Source organism: Corythoichthys intestinalis, chromosome 20 (genome assembly GCF_030265065.1).
Source record: "Corythoichthys intestinalis isolate RoL2023-P3 chromosome 20, ASM3026506v1, whole genome shotgun sequence".
Lineage (NCBI taxonomy): Eukaryota > Metazoa > Chordata > Actinopteri > Syngnathiformes > Syngnathidae > Corythoichthys > Corythoichthys intestinalis.
Genome location: NC_080414.1, coordinates 5,072,879 through 5,092,802, shown reverse-complemented (window position 1 = coordinate 5,092,802; position 19,924 = coordinate 5,072,879). Strand labels below are relative to the sequence as shown.

The following is a 19,924-nucleotide window of genomic DNA, read 5'->3' as shown; positions in this document are numbered from 1 at the left end:
TAAATATTTTAACGTGATACATTTTTTAAAAAATTAATTACCGCCGTTATCGGGATAAATTTGATAACCCTACCTTAAGCCTAAACTAAAGACTCTGGATGTGTGTAACATATTATGTCTGTAACGTTAAATACAATTAGAAAACGATTTAATTTAAAAAAAATAAAAAAAACAATTAAAAAAAGGCATGGCCAATATTTTTTTGCCGATTCCGATACTTTGAAAATGACGTGATCGGAGTCTTTGCGACACTGAAACAATTGAAAATAGAACGTCTTTATACATCTTTGGGAGCAAATGAGTTAAGAAGAGGGACTATAGTGGGGGTTTTAGGCATGGAATGAATTTAGGACTGTGTCAAGGACATGTTGACGATCTTGGTGAGGATCACAGCAAGCTGGTCTGCACAGTCTTTTAGCAACCACGTGTTGTTGACAACAATACGAAACGTTCATAGAGTTTTAGGAAATGAGTGGAGAATGGACAACGGGGCTGTCAGTGTCACCGTAGAAAGACTTCAACTGCAAATTAATAAATGTACAACTTCTGCAGGATTCACATGAAATGTAATATTCACTTTAATGTAATCAACTGTCTTTTGTCACAGTGGGGCTGATAAGCGGGTCACACAGGTGCAGCGTTTCCGTTAAATATTTCATTTTCAAAAGTAATACTGACAGGCATTGTCTATTCCTGCAGTGGAGTTGATAATAAGATTTTAAATGATTACTAATGGAATCGACTCATATTCAGAGCTTGAATCAAAACACTTGATAATCACAGTAGTCACAATTCACATAATTAGATTTTTTTCCCCTTACTAATTTATTGACTCTATTACGTTTTGACCTGTTGTCTTTTTGCAAAAGTGCAAAGGTAAATTCTCATTTTGTTGTGATTCGTATTCGGCGCTTTTTTATAATTCCGTTTGGAAAATACGCTTCTCTGTAACCCACTGGCATATCGTCACATTTCCAACTCCCTTTTCAGTCTGCATGCATATGTCCTTCATGTTTAGATTGTTAACCCTAATGGATAGACCATTACCTTCAGTCCATGGATCAGGTTTCTGCTCCACATCTGGCCCTGTTTAATGCACAAAACTACTGTTTCTCTGATCTCTCTGTATCACACACTGTGCCTTCTTCATATTCCATTGTTGCACAACCAATGGTCATAATGAGGGAAACTGACATTTTCCTCTACAGCTCTACTGGTTAAAATAAGGGCTGTCAAACGATTAAAATTTTTAATCGAGTTAATCACAGTTTAAAAATTAATTAATCGTAATTAATCACAATTCAAACCATCTCTAAAATATGCCATATTTTTCTGTAAATTATTGTTGGAATGCAAAGATAACACACAAGACGGACATATACAGTAGATACAACATACTGTACATAAGTAATGTATTTGTTTATTATAACAATAAAACCACAAGATGGCATTCACATTATTAACATTCTTTCCGTTAAAGGGATCCACAGATAGAAAGACTTGTAGTTCTTAAAAGATAATTGTTAGTACAAGTTATAGTAATTTTATATTAAAACCCTTCTTAATGTTTTCGTTTTGATAAAATTTGTAAACTTTTCAATCAAAAAATAAACTAGTACCTCGCCATTGTTGACGTCGCCCAGCGGTGACAGCACATGGGCTCCCTGCCGTTCTTCCACAGTGTCTTTATCTACGTAAGGTAGTGATTGAAATACGCCACAAGGTGTCAGTGGCGAGTTTTAAATAATGTAGTGTGCTTTGGAGCTAAGTTGGATCAGAACCTAGAGATGTCTCTTGTGAAAAAAAAAAAAAACGTAAAAGACGTATGAATACGTATTTGGGACACTGAAACAATAAAAATGGAACGTATTTATACGTTTTTGGGAGCAAATGAGTTAATAACAAATGCATACTCAAAAATATATTAGCTGAAACAACTTACAGCCGTATGTTGGCCAAACCAGACAGCAGTCCTTTATCCATGTCAGACGTCTCAGTCTGCTTCTCAGTCATACAAGGTGACAGTCCAGCCAGACCCAACGCTGCCACCAGAGGGCAGTGTATCCTACATCATTAAACAACATAGAATGCTTTTGGACATTTTGGGTAGTTATTTTGAGATTTAGGGGCACTTGAAGGGTTAATTCCGATTTACCCGGGGACTACCTGTATTACTATTTGTTCTTATTAAGGCAAGGCAAGGCACATTTATTTATATAGCACAATTCAACACAAGGCAATTCAAAGTGCTTTACATCACATGAAGATCATTAAAATCACATTTAAATCAATACAACGTAAAAACCAGGACAATCAAAATAGGAAAGAAAATTATGCATAAAAATCGCATTTAATCACAAATAGAATAAAAATAGATGAATAAAAATAAAACAAAAACTACTGAATAATAATTGAAATCAGCCCTTACATCTAAAATTTGGCATTTTTTTCACCTAAATCAAGACAAATTTGCTTTCAAATAATGTTTTGAATAATATCTTATCTTGAATTCAGAATTTTTTCCGACCAAATTTTTTTCAGATTAAATATACTAATTTATTGCTTGAATTAAGTCTGTCAAACTTATTTTCAGCTGACTATTTTTCTTATTTCAAGAAATCTAAGTTAGTAAAATTTACTTCAAGCACTGGCAGATAATTTCACTTATTTCTACTAGGAAATGAAAATTTTCTGGAAATTTGTTACATAATTGAATACCGTAATACTCCATTTCTACACAGAACATGTTGAGGACGCCAGTTTGAAAGCATTCACATGCGCCGTTGTTCCTTTCACAAAGCAGAGTAATGAAAAGAGTAAAATTACGAACTATATGATACAGACAAAAAGGCGCGTTGTGGTGGGACGTAAGTGCCGTCGTTGAAGTTTTGTTCCGGTTTTCAAGGCTGGACTTGCTCCTTTTCATAATAACGATTATATTCATCAGGACGGCTTAACGATTTCCCCCTCGCCTTACCTTCTCGTGCTGTTTTGTTGCTCATTTCTTTTCTTGCCTTAATACGTTTCCACTTCATCCTCGTAACCAGCCGCACCTCCAACTGTACAAATATTATGACACCCCCCTCCTGTCGTCCCCTACCCCGCTTTTTTCTACTTTCTTCTCTTTATCTTGTCATTGCCTGTCAGTAGGGATTCTGTCTGTGCCGTGCGTTGCGTGCACGCATATACGTGCAAACACACCGAGACCGAGATACACTTAAGAGCTCATTGATTTAAAAATACCTTCGATATCGGCGGTCCCCTCCCGCCGATTCGTTCAGGAGCTTATCGCGCACGTAGACATCCGCACGCAGAGATATGCATAAAGCAAAGCTCTTACTCCAAAGTTTCTCCTTAAACTTTGTGATTGACCTAGTTAGCGTGTCATTTTGACAAGGTGTCTGTTTTGACACAACATTCTCTGGTGTTTATCAACATTCATTCTGCCTATCACACGCTCACGTTGGGAATTGTCGCGCACACGCTCCTCAAAGATAAATGAAGCTGAGATTTCAAATTTGTCATTATATTTGCCGTATTTTAAACGACGTTGTACACTGTCAATATATACTGTAAATGCCCCGGTCATTGTTTCATTGGTTTATGGTTTTAAAATGAATCTGGCAAAATACTCCACGTACCTCACTTAAAATTTGTGATTAGATTTGTCCCGATCATGCTTTTGCACCCGAGTCAGAGTCACCGATTTTACCGATCCCATAACTCGGACATGTATTATTTAGGGCCCGAACACCAACTGGCGCGAAAGCCCTGTTGTAATGCAAATGTTTATTATTATTATTCTTCATGGCAAATGAAAATGGCAAATTTAGAGGCCTGAATATGCTCTAAAACTCAGCAAAATTTGCACATATATGCGGCTTCGGGTAAATTTTTTGCAACTTTGCGAAAAAATGTAACAAAATGACTCAGTGGCGCCCCCTTGAAATTTTCAGAAAGGCCTCTCCATTTAGGTTTTTTCAACATAGAGCAATAAAATTTGAGGAGTCGATACCTTGTACAAAACTGCTCCAAAAAGTCTCTTGCACCTATATTCCAAACTCAACAGGAAATCGGGTATTTTGGATTGAGTGGTAAAAAACTAGCAATTTTAGTCGATAAACAGCGTTCACGTTTGAGACCATTGCGCCTAGGCAGTTAGTTGGATCCTCCTCAAAATTGGCGAGACTGTTCATGAGACATATGAGATGTTAAGTTATCATAATGGTGAGTTTTCATTCGCCAAATTCAGTAAATGACTAATAACTTACTGATAGAAGATGCAATTCTTTTCATATCTGGCATGCATGGAGGTATCCCAGCCTGAACACGACTACATCGGTAGCCCCCTAGTGGGAAGAGGAAACGCCCTTTTTTACGAGAAAGGCTCCTCCTCCTCGGGGGGAAAAAAAAAAAAATCAATTGACCTCAAACCTGCATCAGGGCAGCCTTAAGACATGTGTTCAGGTATCTGATGAAAAATAGTTTTTGTTGAACCGGTGGGGTCCAAACAGGAATGTGAAAAAGACCCTCGGAATTTTATCTCACAAGTTTTGAACATAACTTGGCAGATATACAAAATATCCGCGCCAAACTTCCCGTGCTTTTTGAGAGTCATACCTTGAAGGGTCCTGTATGGGTCATTTGCATCAACTCTGTCCGTTAGCCTCAATGTAGCAATGCCAACGTTTTACAATGCTTAATATAGATGTGTTTCCTTATTTTGTATGTTTTAACTTTAATTCTACAGCGTGTTGATGACCAATTAACATCTGTGAAAGGAACCGGAGTCTCATATGCAATCAACACACACGTGTGCCGAGTGACGCAGCACTGGCAGACACCAGCATGCACAAATGATCACGGCCAGCTCTCCAAGTCAAAATTGATTAGGCGTCCTTCAACGTCTAAGGAAGCCAATAATACTTCAAAATAAAGTAAATAAATACACTTTAAAAACAATAATCGTTTTTCACCTGATTCCGATCTTTTAAAAATGACATGATCGGGCTCGATTTCTGATCCCGTGATCAGATCGGAGACATACCCTAACTTGTTACTGAAGTGATTCATATAACGCTGAATGTATGTTTTTCTCATTACTGCACTGCAGTTACTGCGGTTTCGCAAATAGCTTGGTTGCTGACATCCTAAGGTGAGAGGTCAAAGAGCCAAGTTAACTCCATCAATCCCCTCGGACAGTTACAAACGAGCCCTCAACTCTAGTCAAAACAATCCCTGGATCATTTCAAACCAGTAGGAGATGGAAAGTGGATGGCGGCCGTTGGGTCAATTCATTGCACAGGACCAGTTTGAAAGTGAAATAAAATATTCACGTCACATCATATTGACTTTTTACTGCATCAACTTTGATTTAATTTAGTTTTGCTCCTATCTAAACTTATATATAACTTTGTCGGCATCTTTGTGTGTTCGTTCTCTAAGGACTGTACTGATTTTCTTGAACATTTACATAATTGTACTCTAGGCGTCTGCAAGTGTTCTTAGGTACGCTGAAAATTTCTAACATCTTAATTAGGTTATTCTTCTTTAATCTAGTCAAATCATTTCCTCCATCTTGTTTCGAGTGTTAAAGACTAGCTAACAGATTAATTCGTAAGATTATTCTACTTTAAATCAATATTGCTATTTGTTCTTATTAAGCCCACACATCTAAAAGTTGGTCATTTTTCACCTAAATCAAGAACAATTTGCTTCCAAATAATGTTTTGAACAATATAATTTTTTGAATTAAGAACACTTCTGACAAACAAGTTTTTTAAAGCTAAATATACAGCGGGCAAATAAGTATTTAGTCAACCACTAATTGTGCAAGTTCTCCCACTTGAAAATATTAGAGAGGCCTGTAATTGTCAACATAGGTAAACCTCAACCATGAGAGACAGAATGTGGGAAAAAAACAGAAAATCACATTGTTTGATTTTTAAAGAATTTATTTGCAAATCATGGTGGAAAATAAGTGGTCAATACCAAAAGTTCATCTCAATACTTTGTTATGTACCCTTTGTTGGCAATAACGGAGGCCAAACGTTTTCTGTAACTCTTCACAAGCTTTTCACACACTGTTGCTGGTATTTTGGCCCATTCCTCCATGCAGATCTCCTCTAGAGCAGTGATGTTTTGGGGCTGTCGTTGGGCAACACGGACTTTCAACTCCCTCCACAGATTTTCTATTGGGTTGAGATCTGGAGACTGGCTAGGCCACTCCAGGACCTTGAAATGCTTCTTACGAAGCCACCCCTTTGTTGCCCTGGCTGTGTCTTTGGGATCATTGTCATTCTGAAAGACCCAGCCACGTCTCATCTTCAATGCCCTTGCTGATGGAAGGAGATTTTCACTCAAAATCTCTCGATACATGGCCCCATTCATTCTTTCCTTTGTACAGATCAGTCGTCCTGGTCCCTTTGCAGAAAAACAGCCCCAAAGCATGATGTTTCCACCCCCATGCTTTACAGTGGTTATGGTGTACTTTGGATGCAATTCAGTATTATTTTTCCACCAAACAAGAGAACCTGTGTTTCTACCTAAAAGTTCTATTTTGGTTTCATCTAACCATAAGACATTCTCCCAGTCCTCTTCTGGATCATCCAAATGCTCTCTAACGAACCGCAGACGGGCCTGGACGTGTACTTTCTTCAGCAGGGGGACACGTCTGGCAGTGCAGGATTTGAGTCCCTGGCAGCTCATTGTGTTACTGATAGTAGCCTTTGTTACTGTGGTCCCAGCTATCCGTAGGTCATTCACTAGGTCCCCGCGTGTGGTTCTGGGATATTTGCTCACCGTTCTTGTTATCATTTTAACGCCACGGGGTGAGATCTTGCATGGAGCCACAGATCGAGGGAGATTATCAGTGGTCTTGTATGTCTTCCATTTTCTAATAATTGCTCCCACAGTTGAGTTCTTTACACCAAGCGTTTTACCTATTGCAGATTCAGTCTTCCCAGCGTGGTGCAGGTCTACAATTTTGTCTCTGGTGTCCTTCGACAGCTCTTTGGTCTTGGCCATAGTGGAGTTTGGAGTGTGACTGACTGAGGTTGTGGACAATTGTCTTTTATGACCATAATGAGTTTCGTTGAGCATGTTTGATTCTCAATGGGACATCAACATTACAAATTTTGACCCCAATTTTTTTTTCTTTTTTTTTTTTTGAGTCTTTTTGGGTCCAAAATGTTGATTATCATTGCTCAGTAAAGAAAACAACAGTTTGGAGATGAAGGTTATAGTGTCCCGAAAAAAGGGACCCAACCAGACCATTGTGATTGTTTTTATTTCGCAATTTTTTTTAAAAGTGGTGTTTTTGAAATATAATGCGAGCCATAGAATTATGTGGTCTTCATTTGGTCCTGCAATCTGAGATTTAGACTCATTGGGAGCAAAATTCCTTTATGCGTAGATTTAACAAACCTTGGCCCCAACAACCTGGCACAAGTAATATGCATGGCAACTGCTTGTTTTATAACATCTATATCAACTCTATTTCCCCTTTTCTCCTGTAAGCATGATGTTTGTAAGTGAGTCGAAATGTAATTTTAAAACATTTTTAACACATGGCTGCAGATACTCGATTACCTGGAAACTAAAAATTGTCTCGATAACATACGAAATTTAGCAAACTGTTATATGAAACAAATCAATAACGTTTCCCAGTCAAGTCCGAGGTAGGCCGCCATGCACAGACACACTCGTGCTGACACACCCACGGTGTCCTTCAGTAAAAGTGGGTAATCAGGGGAGCTCACCAAGGAAACCGACATAATGAAAGCAGTTGTCAGACACGCTGTATTTCAAGTGGAGCATAAACACCAGTTTGACTGCATATATTGCCTTCCATACACTGCTGCGATTATGTTAAAACACAAGTTCAGTCATTTAATATTTGAAGTTTTGTGCTCACAGATTTGTTCCGCTTTAAAAAAAAATGTTGAAAGTTTTTATATTTTGCAAATTCAAGAAAGGGAGCTAAAGGTTCACATTCTTTCCAAGTTAACGAGCTCAGTAAGAGTGAGAAGAGTGACTCTCAGGAAAATACCAAGCTGGCTTTATCCTCTTCTAGCAATAAATGACTGTAAAATCAATGGAATGATAAATACATTTCAGCTTTATTAGGTAAGTCTGCAGCATCTAATGAGATGAGCGCCGCCTCAAAATTTTGCATTTATTAGCCTCTCTAATGTATAAATCTCTCCTCATTGTACTTAATGTATAATGCAAGGCTGTTTCCAATGCTGCAACCACAATAATACACATAGTTTTATATCTCAAAGCTGATGTTAGCTTATGTTTAGTACTGAAAGGCTGTATTTTGTGATACAAATAGCATTGTATTGTGAAGATGTACCTAATTGTTTGTTTTTCTACTTGCTGACCAAGGAGCAGTCCTTGGAGACACTTTGTAAGAAGACAGATGATCTGAGCGCAAAAATGGCGGACACGAACGGCAAAGACTCACCGGAGGCCGATTTTTCTCTGTGCCGAGAACCACATGCTTATTCCTTGGAGGTGCATGTCTCACTTTTTAATGTGTACCGTAATTTTTGGACTGTAAACCACTACTTTTTTTCCTTCATTTTGAATCCTACGGCTTATAGGCCTAAAAATATATTTGTTTTATCTGATTACTCCATTAATCGATAGAATTTTCAGTCAATTACTCGATTACTAAAATATTCGATAGCTGCAGCCCTAGAATGTTTATGACAGATGTCCTTCAAGGGCAACTGAAGACCTTCCCGGATTTTGGTGTAATTTTACGAATATAAACTTTGGACAAGTTCGTCAAAACAACCATGACATTATCAACACGTAATTGCAAGGATAATTTGCGTTTTTTTGTTTAGTTTTTTTGCACTCCGTTAAATGTCCCTTCCCAAACCCGGAAGTGTGACGTAGATTCCCCGACGCAACAGAAGACTAGTATCCACAGCTAGCATAGCAGCAACAACTATATCGGTGATATTTCCACCAAAGGTAACCATTCAGGATTGCTCTTTCTCTTTCAAAGCAGCATCTATTTGACGCTATTGTTCCCTCTTCAAACAGGCAGACCTTGATGTTGATGCTGTAGTACAATAGTCATTGTTTTATTGAGATGTATTTGGTACATTAGGGCCTGGCAGGTGGATTGTTTTATATATAGGCTTTACATTTACCCTGTGACAGGCCAAAAAACAACGAGCCAAGGACCTATTTGGTGCTGGGGACATTTGAATGTACATATTACCTATTGATATAGTAATAAAATCACATGAGTAGACGACCTGTCACTTATGACAGGCCAACAGCAACAACAACAAAAAGTCGCACTTCAACAAACAGGCAGTAGGAGTCCCCCTCGTTTATCAATAAAAGCCAGTAATGGTCTACTTACGTCTTTGTAAAACCAAGGTTGCATTGTTGTTGGTTTTCAAAGCTGTCGTCGCTGAAATGATGAAAACAATGAGCCGATTGGGGACATGTATGCATGCTCACAAAAAAGTCCAAACCTTTGCAGGAGCAGTTTTTTTGGACCACTCATAGAGTCTCGAGTCTTCCTGTGAGCAAATCATCGCTTTACATCGAGATGGCATGACGAATCTCGCGAGTAAAGCCCAGAAAATGTTTGCAATATATGGCGAGGATAGCGCGGTGTTATATTTCCGTGTTCAGAGTGGTGGCGACGCTCCCTGGAAGCTACGTCATCAGGAAGCGGTCGGCAGGGTGGCGCGTCCCTCGTTGCTATGGCCATAACTCAAAAACTACGCAGTCAGTTATTTATTTATTTTTTTTTATGTGACTTTTTGAGACAGCGAATGATGCATTTAATACAATTCAACCGAGTAAAACACTCAAGAACAAAATCCGAAAAGCTCTTCAGTTGCCCTTTAAGTGTCATCTGGCAAATTATATCACTAACGCTATTCATGTCCAGCTTGGATGTTTTAAATCCATTCAGAAGTGAGCTAGTTTGCTGGATAACACTAAATGACATCTGTTGTAAGCATTCATTAATGCTCATGACAGTGTCATGTCATAATTATGATGGTCTAATGACAATCATACAGCGCCACCGTCAAATAAAGTGTTACCAAATGCCCCTAACTAGCAATTAATGAAACAACTAGATGAGTAACTGAAAAAAATAATTAGCACAGAACATGAATTTGATTGTTATATACATCTAGCGCTGGAATGCATGCTAGGAGGCATGTTGGACAACAACAGTGTTGACAGCAGGTGGCAGCAGAGGTTGATTGTCTCCCCCATGGGAGGAGTGATGGCCAAATATAGCTTCTTGAAGCAATGAAGCTTTACAACCAGTTGGTTTCAAAGCTAAGTCAAATGAAGCTTCTTGAAGCAATGAAGCTTTGAACTAATTGGCTGCAAAGCTTCATTGCTTCAAGAAGCTTCATTTGGCCACAACTACCCTCTTGGGGGAGACTTTTACTTGAATTGCAGCCAATTGGTTCAAAGCTTCATTGCTTCAAGAAGCTTCATATGACTTAGCTTTGAAACCAATTGGCTGTAAAGCTTAGAAGCTTCATTTGGTCATCCCAGCAGTGATGAAAATGCTAATCAAATGAAGTTTCATGAATCAGTGAAGCTTTGCAGCCAATTGGGTCAAAGCTTCATTGCTCAAAGAAGCTTCCTTTGGCCATCACTGCTTCCTTAGCAGTGATGTAAATGCTAATTAAATGAAACTTCTTGAAGCAATGAAGCTTTGAACCAATTGGCTGCAAGGCTTCATAGCTTCAAAAGGCTTTGCAGCCAATTGATTCAAAGCTGCATTGCTTCAAGAAGCTTCATTTGACTTAGCTTTGAAACCAATTGGCTGCAAAGCTTCATTGCTTCAAGAAGCTACATTTGGCCATCACTCCTCCCATGGGGGAGACCGTCAACCTCTGCTGCCGCCTGCTGTCAACACTGTTGTTGTCCAACATGCCTCCTAGCATGCATTGCAGGGCTAGACGTAAATAACAATCAAATTCATGTTCTGTGCTATTTTTTTTTTCAGTTACTCATCTAGTTGTTTCATTAATTGCTAGTTAGGGCATTTGACAGTGGCGCCATAAAATTGTCATTACACCATCATAATTATGACTTGACACTGTTGAATTGGTTCATATTTTGAACCAATTGGCTGCAAAGCTTCATAGCTTCAAAAGGCTTTGCAGCCAATTGATTCAAAGCTTCAATGCTTTAAGAGGCTTTGCAGCCAATTGATTCAAAGCTGTATTGCTTCAAGAAGCTTCATTTGGGTGTGTTTTGAACCAATTGGCTGCAAAGCATTATTGCATCAAGAAGCTTCATTTGGCCATCACTGCTTCCTTAGGGGAGACAGTCAAACTCTGCTGCCACCAGCTGTCAACACTGTTGTTGTCCAACATGCCTCTTAGCATGCATCACAGCGCTACAGATGTTAATAACAATCAAAATTAATGTTCCGTGCTAAATTTTTTTTGTTATTGTTCCAGTTGTTTCATTAATTGGTATTTATGGTACGACTGTCTAAAGATCAAATGAACCAATTGGTTCAAAGCTTCATGGTGGTTCATTTGTTCTTATGACAGTTGATTGATGAAGCTGTTAAATAAAGTGTTACCGGTTAATGTTTTTTGTATCCCATAATACAGTGAGGACAGCTGCAGTTTATAGTTCAGTGTGGCTAATCTATAAACGAAAAAAAAAAAAATCTGATGGGTCTAACTGGAACAGCAGCCTTAAAAAATGGCTGGGTGCTTTTTGATGAAATGATGTTCAAATGACATTTTCTGGAGTGATTTCAAAATTTTAAAAAATGTGTGCCGTAAAACAATCCGTTTTAAGATAAGTCATGAACGCACGACACTGTAAACTGATCAGACACAGAGATTTTTTTTTTCTGGGAGTTGGGTCACTTGACCCAGCCCCAAGGTCTTAATAGTGTTAAATGTTTCACTTGAAAGTGTTATTAATAGTTACATATTCTTTACTACTTTCAACTTCAAGTCAGTTTGTTAAATTATATTTGACATGCACTTCTTGTAGAACCCCAAAGCTATTTTTCTTTATTTTAGTCACAGTTTTGAGGCTGCACTAATACCTTTGTGGGCTTGTTGGCTTTTTCTATCTGACATCCACCTGCTTTACACCCACATCCACCTGAGGGAGGTGTCTTTTTCTGAGCTGCTGCATTACAGCAGTGGGATGTTCACTGCCAAAACTCAAAAGTTGTGAGCAAAGGCAAGGGGAATTATTAGTCACTTGTGTTTGCTATGTCCACATTTTCCAGACTAAACTGGGTAAAAATATCAGACTTAAACTTGAGTCATTGACTTTTAAGTTTCTTGCAGCTCCCTTTTCAAAATGTATTACTCACGATTGCATTCCTATCGCCATCATTTCACATTTTATTTCTCTTGTGATACGTCCAGAGAGTGAAGACAGAACATTTAACTAGGGCTGTCAAATGCTTAAAATTTTTAATCGAGTTAATTACAGCTTAAAAATTAATTAATCGTAATTAATCGCAATTCAAACCATCTCTAAAATATGCCATATTTTTCTGTAAATTATTGTTGGAATGGAAAGATAAGACACAAGATGGATATATACATTCAACATACGGTACATAAGTACTGTATTTGTTTATTATAACAATAAATCAAGACGGCATTAACATTATTAACATTCTAAACAAAGCGATCCATGGATAGAAAGACTTGTAGTCCTTAAAAGATAAATGTTAGTACAAGTTATAGAAATTGTATATTAAAACCCCTCTTAATGTTTTCGTTTTAATAAAATTTGTAAAATTTTCAATCAAAAAATAAACTAGTAGCCCGCCATTGTTGATGTCAATAATTACACAATGTTCATAGGTGCTGAAGCCCATAAAATCAGTCACACCCAAGCGCCAGCAGAGGGCAACAAAACTCCAAAAAACACAAGTAACAAGTGGACATTGCCCTGCTGCTGTCATTTTAATCTGTTTGAGCGGGGCATGTGCATTAATTGCGTCAAATATTTTAACGTGATTAATTTTAAAAAATAATTACCGCCGGTTAACGCAATAATTTTGACAGCCCTACATTTAACTAAAGAGTCAAAGGCTACTAAGGGCGCGTTCACACTACCACGGTTCGGTCCGTTCTAAACGGACCACAGTTCTTTTTCTCAGATAGTCCGCTTCGTTTTGTAAACGTGAATGCACATCCAAACTCTATTCCCCTCCCTGAAGGCAGGTTGATGGGGTCGCGGATGGTCCGGGGGACCAAGCTGGATCCCTGCGGAAGGGCCATGGCCCTTAGGGGGCTCCCGTGTGGCATTTCCACTCGTTTGCAGGACTATCACATGTCTAATGGGGCTCACGCATGACTAGGTGTAGTTAGACACACTCAAGTCAGGAATAACGATCAGGCACCATAGAATTGGATGCCATCATGTCCACACTCACAAGGGATTCACATGGATACTGGTTTCTACACCTCACATGACTGATTTGTGTACACTTCACCCCTACCCAAATCACTTGTTTTCTGACTCTTCGCCCTTTCCTCTTTCTCTTTTTTTTTTTGGTCTTTTTTTATATATATTTTTTTCTTTAAAACCTGTCATGTTCAGCTGTTTGAAATGGTGAATGGAAGTCTAAGTGTCCGGTTGATCTGAACAGTTTTAATTCTCAATAATTTTCACATTGAAAGTATGACATACTCCCATTGTGATCATTCAATATACCTTGTTTATTATGACAAAGCAGTGAACAGGAAGGGATTATGGCGGAACAGAAGAAAAGAAATGAAACACAAGAAAAGAAAGAAAAGAAATACAAACAACAACAAGAAATACATTGAACGCCTACACTAACTATTAATATGTTGATGCTATCGTCGGCTAGATGTATTTCCGGTTGACACCATGCGGAGGACCTGTAAAGGGAAAGAAGGGGAGTCTATCAGCTAAGTGATTGGGAGGGGTGGAGTGTACACAAATCAGCGCCTTGTGAGTGTAAGCCTGTCGGCAACCGACCTACGCCACCCCATCGCCAATCCTGGCACCGAGGCACCCCGCCCAAGCTCGCCCAATCACATCCAGCTGCGCATGAGCCCAACCAAACATGCGATAGCCACGCAGACGAGTGGAGACGCCACACGGGCGCCGCCCCAGGGGCACGCGCGGGGGGTCAGCGAGCCCATCCGTCCTCCTGCAGCCCAGCAAAGGACCCATCATCACCCCCAGGGATCCAGGGTAGTCCCCCGGGCCTCCCGCGGCCCCATCAACCGGCCCTCAGGAATGGGAAGAGGGGACGCACCACCAACCCCACAACCCACCCCCGTCCGCCCACCCAGCCCACGAGCCACAGCCGCAGCCCCCCAGCCACGGGACCTTTCCTCTTTCTCCTTAGTCATCAGGCCCCCCCACATGGTGTCAACCGGAAATACAACTAGCTAACGATAGCACCAACATATTCATAGTTAGTGTAGGCGTTCAGTGTATTTCTTGTTGTTGTTTGTGCTTCTCTTCTGTCTCTCTCCTCTCTTTTTTCTGTTCCTCCATAACCCCTTTCTGTTTGCTGCTTTCTCCTAATAAACGAAACACATTGAATAATCACAATGGGAGTATGTCATTCTCCCATATGATACATTAAAACTGTTCAGACCAATAGGACACTCAGATTCTCATTCTCCATGTCAAGCAGTTGAACAGAACAGGTTAAAAAAAAAATCAAGATCATAATATAATGATGAATCAAAATGATCTCGTACAATCGAGCAAACGTGATCGCAGAATCAAAAACATCAGGCTGTGAAGGTCAAAGTTTTCCATCTTGCTTTAATGAAGGTTTTTTTTTTTTTTTTCCCTGAACGCAAAATCCTTCTGATTAGATCACAAGACAGCCACGGTCCTTCCATTAAACCTCATTACAAGGCTTTTCATCCAGAAATTAGCAGAGCGATTCTTAGCTAACCACTAGCAAAGCATATGGTATTAACGTTAAAAGGCACAGTTTTACAGTTAAACAGCAATGCAACACATTTACACTCACTCCATATCACACACTGCCTTTAAATGAACTGACTAAATAAATTCAACAGCCCAAAAGTTCCTTAGTTCTTTTTTTTTTCCTTTACAGAGATTTAAAGTTAGCAGAGCACCACTTCTTCCTTCCTCCCATCCCGTGCGCAGGTTTTCTGTTAAGATGCACGGAGCATCGATTTAAAATGAGACTGAGCAAATCCACAGTTAAACCAGGCTGCGATGAACCTCTGCAATCTAACTAGTTGGCTGTCATTAGTTGTAAACCACCAGGTTCTCATCCAGATTATAGTGGGATTAATAAGGATGAACTCGAGATGAGTGCGCGAGAGCCGGTTTAACTTTCTCAACCTCGCCCCTCGAGAGGTGAGCTATGGTGAGATTCTTGGTGTAACACCAGGATTAAGCCTGGTTTCACCTCCTCGGTTCCCTTCTGTCATTATGACAGTGGTGACTTTAAAGAAGCAGTGTCTGTCGTGTTTTAATTGCATTTTAAAGGACTCTAGTCTGCAATCTATTGAGTTTAGTAGTCCACTTTATCAACTTGTACCTTTTCCACGTAATTACTGAACCGGGATTTGTTCTCATTTGCATGCATGTTCCATTTGCTTTCAGTTGGCGACATCAGAGAACGGTTTACAGAAGCAGCAGGTGGATCCGAATCTCTTCCATCGGGAGCTGGAAGGAATTCGGGAAGAATTAAAAGCAGCCTGTTTGCAAGTAGAAGAACAGAGAGAAATGGCTTTGATTTATAAATGCAAATATTCCGCGACAATGGAGAAGCTGCACAGTGCGCAAGGACAGGTGGAACATTTATCGGAGGAGCTACAATATTCCCAGCAAAAGGTGGGATACGTTTGATTGGATTGTGATAGCATTATCATGTTTTTGGTTTTGAGATAACAACTCAATTCTAATGGGCAGATAAGAGAGTCTCAACAAGCAACCATTTTGGCGAATGAAGAACTATCAGAGCTGAAACATCGTTACCGTGACAAGGTGGGCCAATGGGAGAGCTCACAGGAGGCCCTAGACCAATTGATGGATGAGCTCCATGTCAGTCAAAATCTATTGGCCGAGAGTCGGCAAAAGGTGGACGACTTGGAAAGTCTTGTCTGTGGTCTGCAAGGACAGGTGGAAACTCTGAAGCAGCAGGTCAGATCACACTTTCATGTGTCTTCCAACAAACTTTATTGATATGAATTTTGTAGAGTAAAAAATGAAATGATAAACTGCCACAGCAGAGCCGAAATTCTCTACAGCAGGTATTTTTTATTCTACAAGACAGAGGAAAGACTATAAAGAAACAAGAAATAAACAGTGAGAATAATACACAAAATAAAGTACATAAGGTACAGTGGGGTAAATAAGTATTTAGTCAACCACTAATTGTGCAAGTTGAAAATAGTAGAGAGGCCTGTAATTGTCAACATGAGTAAACCTAAACTATGAGAGGCAGAATGTGGGAAAAAAACAGAAAATCACATTGTTTGATTTTTAAAGAATTTATTTGCAAATCATGGTGGGAAATAAGTATTTGGTCAATACAAAAAGTTCATCTCAATACTTTGTTATGTACCCTTTGTTGGCGATAACGGAGCCCAAACGTTTTCTGTAACTCTTCACAAGCTTTTCACACACTGTTGCTGGTATTTTGGCCCATTCCTCGATGCAGATCTCCTCTAGAGCGGTGATGTTTTGGGGCTGTCATTGGGCAACACGGACTTTCAACTCCCTCCTCACCCCGTGGCGTCAAAATGATAACAAGAACGGTGCGCAAAAATCCCAGAACCACACGGGGGGGACCTAGTGAATGACCTACCGAGAGCTGGGACCACAGTAGCAAAAGCTACTATCAGTAACACAATGCGCCGCCAGGGACTCAAATCCTGCACTGCTAGACGTGTCCCCCTGCTGAAGAAAGACGTCCAGGCCCGTCTGCGGTTCGCTAGAGAGCATTTGGATGATCCAGAAGAGGACTGGGAGAATGTGTTATGGTCAGATGAAACCAAAAAAAGAACTTTTTGGTTGAAACACAGGTTCTCGTGTTTGGAAGAAAAACAATACTGAATTGCACCATACCCACTGTGAAGCATGGGGATGGAAACGTCATGCTTTGGGGCTGTTTTTCTGTATAGGGACCAAGACGACTGATCTGTGAAAAGGAAAGAATGAATGGGGCCATGTATCGAGAGATTTTGAGTGAAAATCTCCTTCCATCAGCAAGGGCATTGAAGATGAGACGTGGCTGGGTCTATCAGCATGACAATGATCCCAAACATACAGCCAGGGTAACAAAGGAGTGGCTTCGTAAGAAGCATTTCAAGGTCCTGGAGTGGCCTCACCAGTCCCCAGATCTCAACCACATAGAAAATCTGTGGAGGGAGTTGAAAGTCCGTGTTGCCCAACAACAGCCGCAAAACATCACTGCTCCAGAGGAGATCTGCATGGAGGAATGGGTCAAAATACCAGCAACAGTGTGTGAAAAGCTTGTGAAGAGTTACAGAAAAAGTTTGGGCTCCGTTATTGCCAACAAAGGGTACATAACAAGCTATTGAGATGAACTTTTGGTATTGACCAAATACTTATTTTCCACCATGATTTGCAAATAAATGTGATTTTCTGTTTTTTTTTCCCATATTCTGTCTTTCATGGTTGAGGTTTACCCATGTTGACAATTACAGGCCTCTCTAATATTTTCAAGTGGGAGAACTTGCACAATTAGTGGTTGACTAAATACTTATTTGCCCCTCTGTATATACAGTGGAACTGGACTTGGTTGTTAAAATTTGGGAAAGCATTCTCTTATATTCCTTTAAGAGAGTAAGCTCGACAGTTCTTTTGAGTAGTTGATAATACCATCCATCCATTATCTACCACATAATCGCCGGTCACGGGGGCAGCAGCTTCATCAGGGAAGTCCAGACTTCCCTCTCCCCAACTACCTCAGCCAGCTCCTCTGGCAGGATCCCAAGGCGTTCCCAGTGTTTCCTGGGTGGTCCCCAGGGCCTCCTGCCAGTGGGACATGCCCGGAACACCTCTCCAGGGAGGCATCCAGGAGGCATCCGAACCAGATGCCCGAGCCACCTCAGCTGGCTCCTCTCAAAGTGGAAGAGTAGTGGCTTGACCTAAGTCCCTCGCTACTGTACACCCTCAGCAGTGTCCTCAGGGGTGCATGAGAGTTTGCCCAACCGGTCTACATGTGTTTTGTGGATTTGCAGAAGGTGTTGGACTGTGTCCCTCGGGGAGTCCTGTTGGGGGTTCTTCGGGAGTACGGGGTACTGAGCCCAGGGTAAGGGCTGTTTGGTTTCTGTACGACCGGCGCAAGAGTTTGGTCTGCATTGCAGGCAGTAAGTTGGATTCATTTCCTGCAAGGGTTAAACTCTGGCAAGATTGCCCTTTGTCACTGATTCTGTTCATAACTTTTATGCACAGAATTTCTAGCCATAGCCGAAACGTTGAGGGGGTCTGGTATGGTGGCCTCAGCATTGTCCTGGATTGTCCCTGGGGCCTCATGCGAGTGGGACATGCCCGGAACACCTCTCCAGGGAGGCATCCAGGAGGCATCCGAACCAGATGCCCGAGCCACCTCAGCTGGCTCCTCTCAACGCGGAAGAGTAGCGGCTTGACCTGAGTCCCTCGCGGCTGTACACCCTCGGCAGGGTCCTCGGGGGGTGCATGAGAGTTTGCCCAACTGCTCTACATGTGTTTTGTGAATTTGGAGAAGGTGTTGGACCGTGTCCCTCGGGGAGTCCTATTGGGGGTGCTTCGGGAGTACGGCGTACCGTGCCCCCTGGTAAGGGCTGTTTGGTCTCCGTACGACCGGTGCCAGAGTTTGGTCTGCATTGCCGGCAGTAAGTCGGCTTCGGTTCCATTGAGGGACTGATTCCGCCAAGGTTGCATTTTGTAACCAATTCTGTTCATAACTTTTATGCACAGAATTTCTAGGCGCAGCCAAATCGTCCAGTGAGACCAGTTTGGTGACCTCAGCATCGCATCTCTGCTTTTTGCAGGTGATGTGGTGCTTTTGGCTTCATCGAGCTGATCTCAAACTCTCGCTGGAGTCGTTCTTAACCGAGTTTGAGGCCATGGTCCTCAGTCGGAAGAGGGTGGCTTGCCTTCGCCGGGTCGGGGATGAGATCCTGCCTCAAGTGGAGGATTCAAGTATCTTGGGGTCTTGTTCACGAGTGAAGTTGGGAGAGAGCAGGAGATACACAGGCGGATCTGTGCAGTGTCTGCTGTGATGCGGACTCTGCACCTGAGCCAAAAGGCGAAGCTCTCAATTTACCTGTCAATCTGCCTTCCTACCCTCACCTGTGGTCACGAGCTGTGAGCGTGACCGAAAGATACAGGCGGCAAAATGAGTTTCCTCTGCAGGGTTTCCGGGCTCTCCCTTAGAGATAGGAAGAGAAGCTCGGTCATTCTGGAGGGTTTATGTGTGTCATTTCTAAGACAACTTTCCTATTCAACAATAAGTCAAGTGCTAATATGCTTCTCCAAAACATAATACAAACTGACACTTAAGGCACAGATTAGCATCATCGCTAACTAGCTTAGTGCTCTGTACTAAGTCGTAATGTCTCATCAACAAAGAATAAAAACAATACAAATGGCATCATTTTCTCACCTCTGACGGAGGCACACTGAATCTTACAACATAAAAGACAATCTAACTCTCGACACTTCGTAATATTGATTATTATTACTATTACTGATTCAGCAACCCAACCCGAGTGTAGCAGTAAACTCTCTCTCTTTTGCTGAAATCACTGGTGCTTACGGAGCCTCAGATTACACACAAACAAGGACCCAAATGGGACTGCTCATAAAAATTGATTATCAAATTAGTTGGCAACTAATTCATTAATCAATTTTTATCGATTTAATCGATAAATTGTTGCAGCCTTAGTGT

The 19,924-nt window shown here is 40.8% G+C and overlaps 1 protein-coding gene across 4 annotated transcripts in view; it reads left to right on the top strand.

Annotated features, from left to right (window-relative positions):
• The window catches only part of LOC130909059 (polyamine-modulated factor 1-binding protein 1-like), a 283,508-nt gene that overhangs the window by 169,694 nt on the left and 93,890 nt on the right, over positions 1-19,924 (top strand). For all 4 annotated transcript variants that reach the window (XM_057825134.1, XM_057825133.1, XM_057825131.1 and 1 more), the window contains 3 exons: positions 8,392-8,520; positions 15,628-15,858; positions 15,937-16,167. In XM_057825134.1, coding sequence (XP_057681117.1) covers positions 8,392-8,520; positions 15,628-15,858; positions 15,937-16,167 — 591 coding nt within the window. The remainder of the gene's footprint in view (positions 1-8,391; positions 8,521-15,627; positions 15,859-15,936; positions 16,168-19,924) is intronic.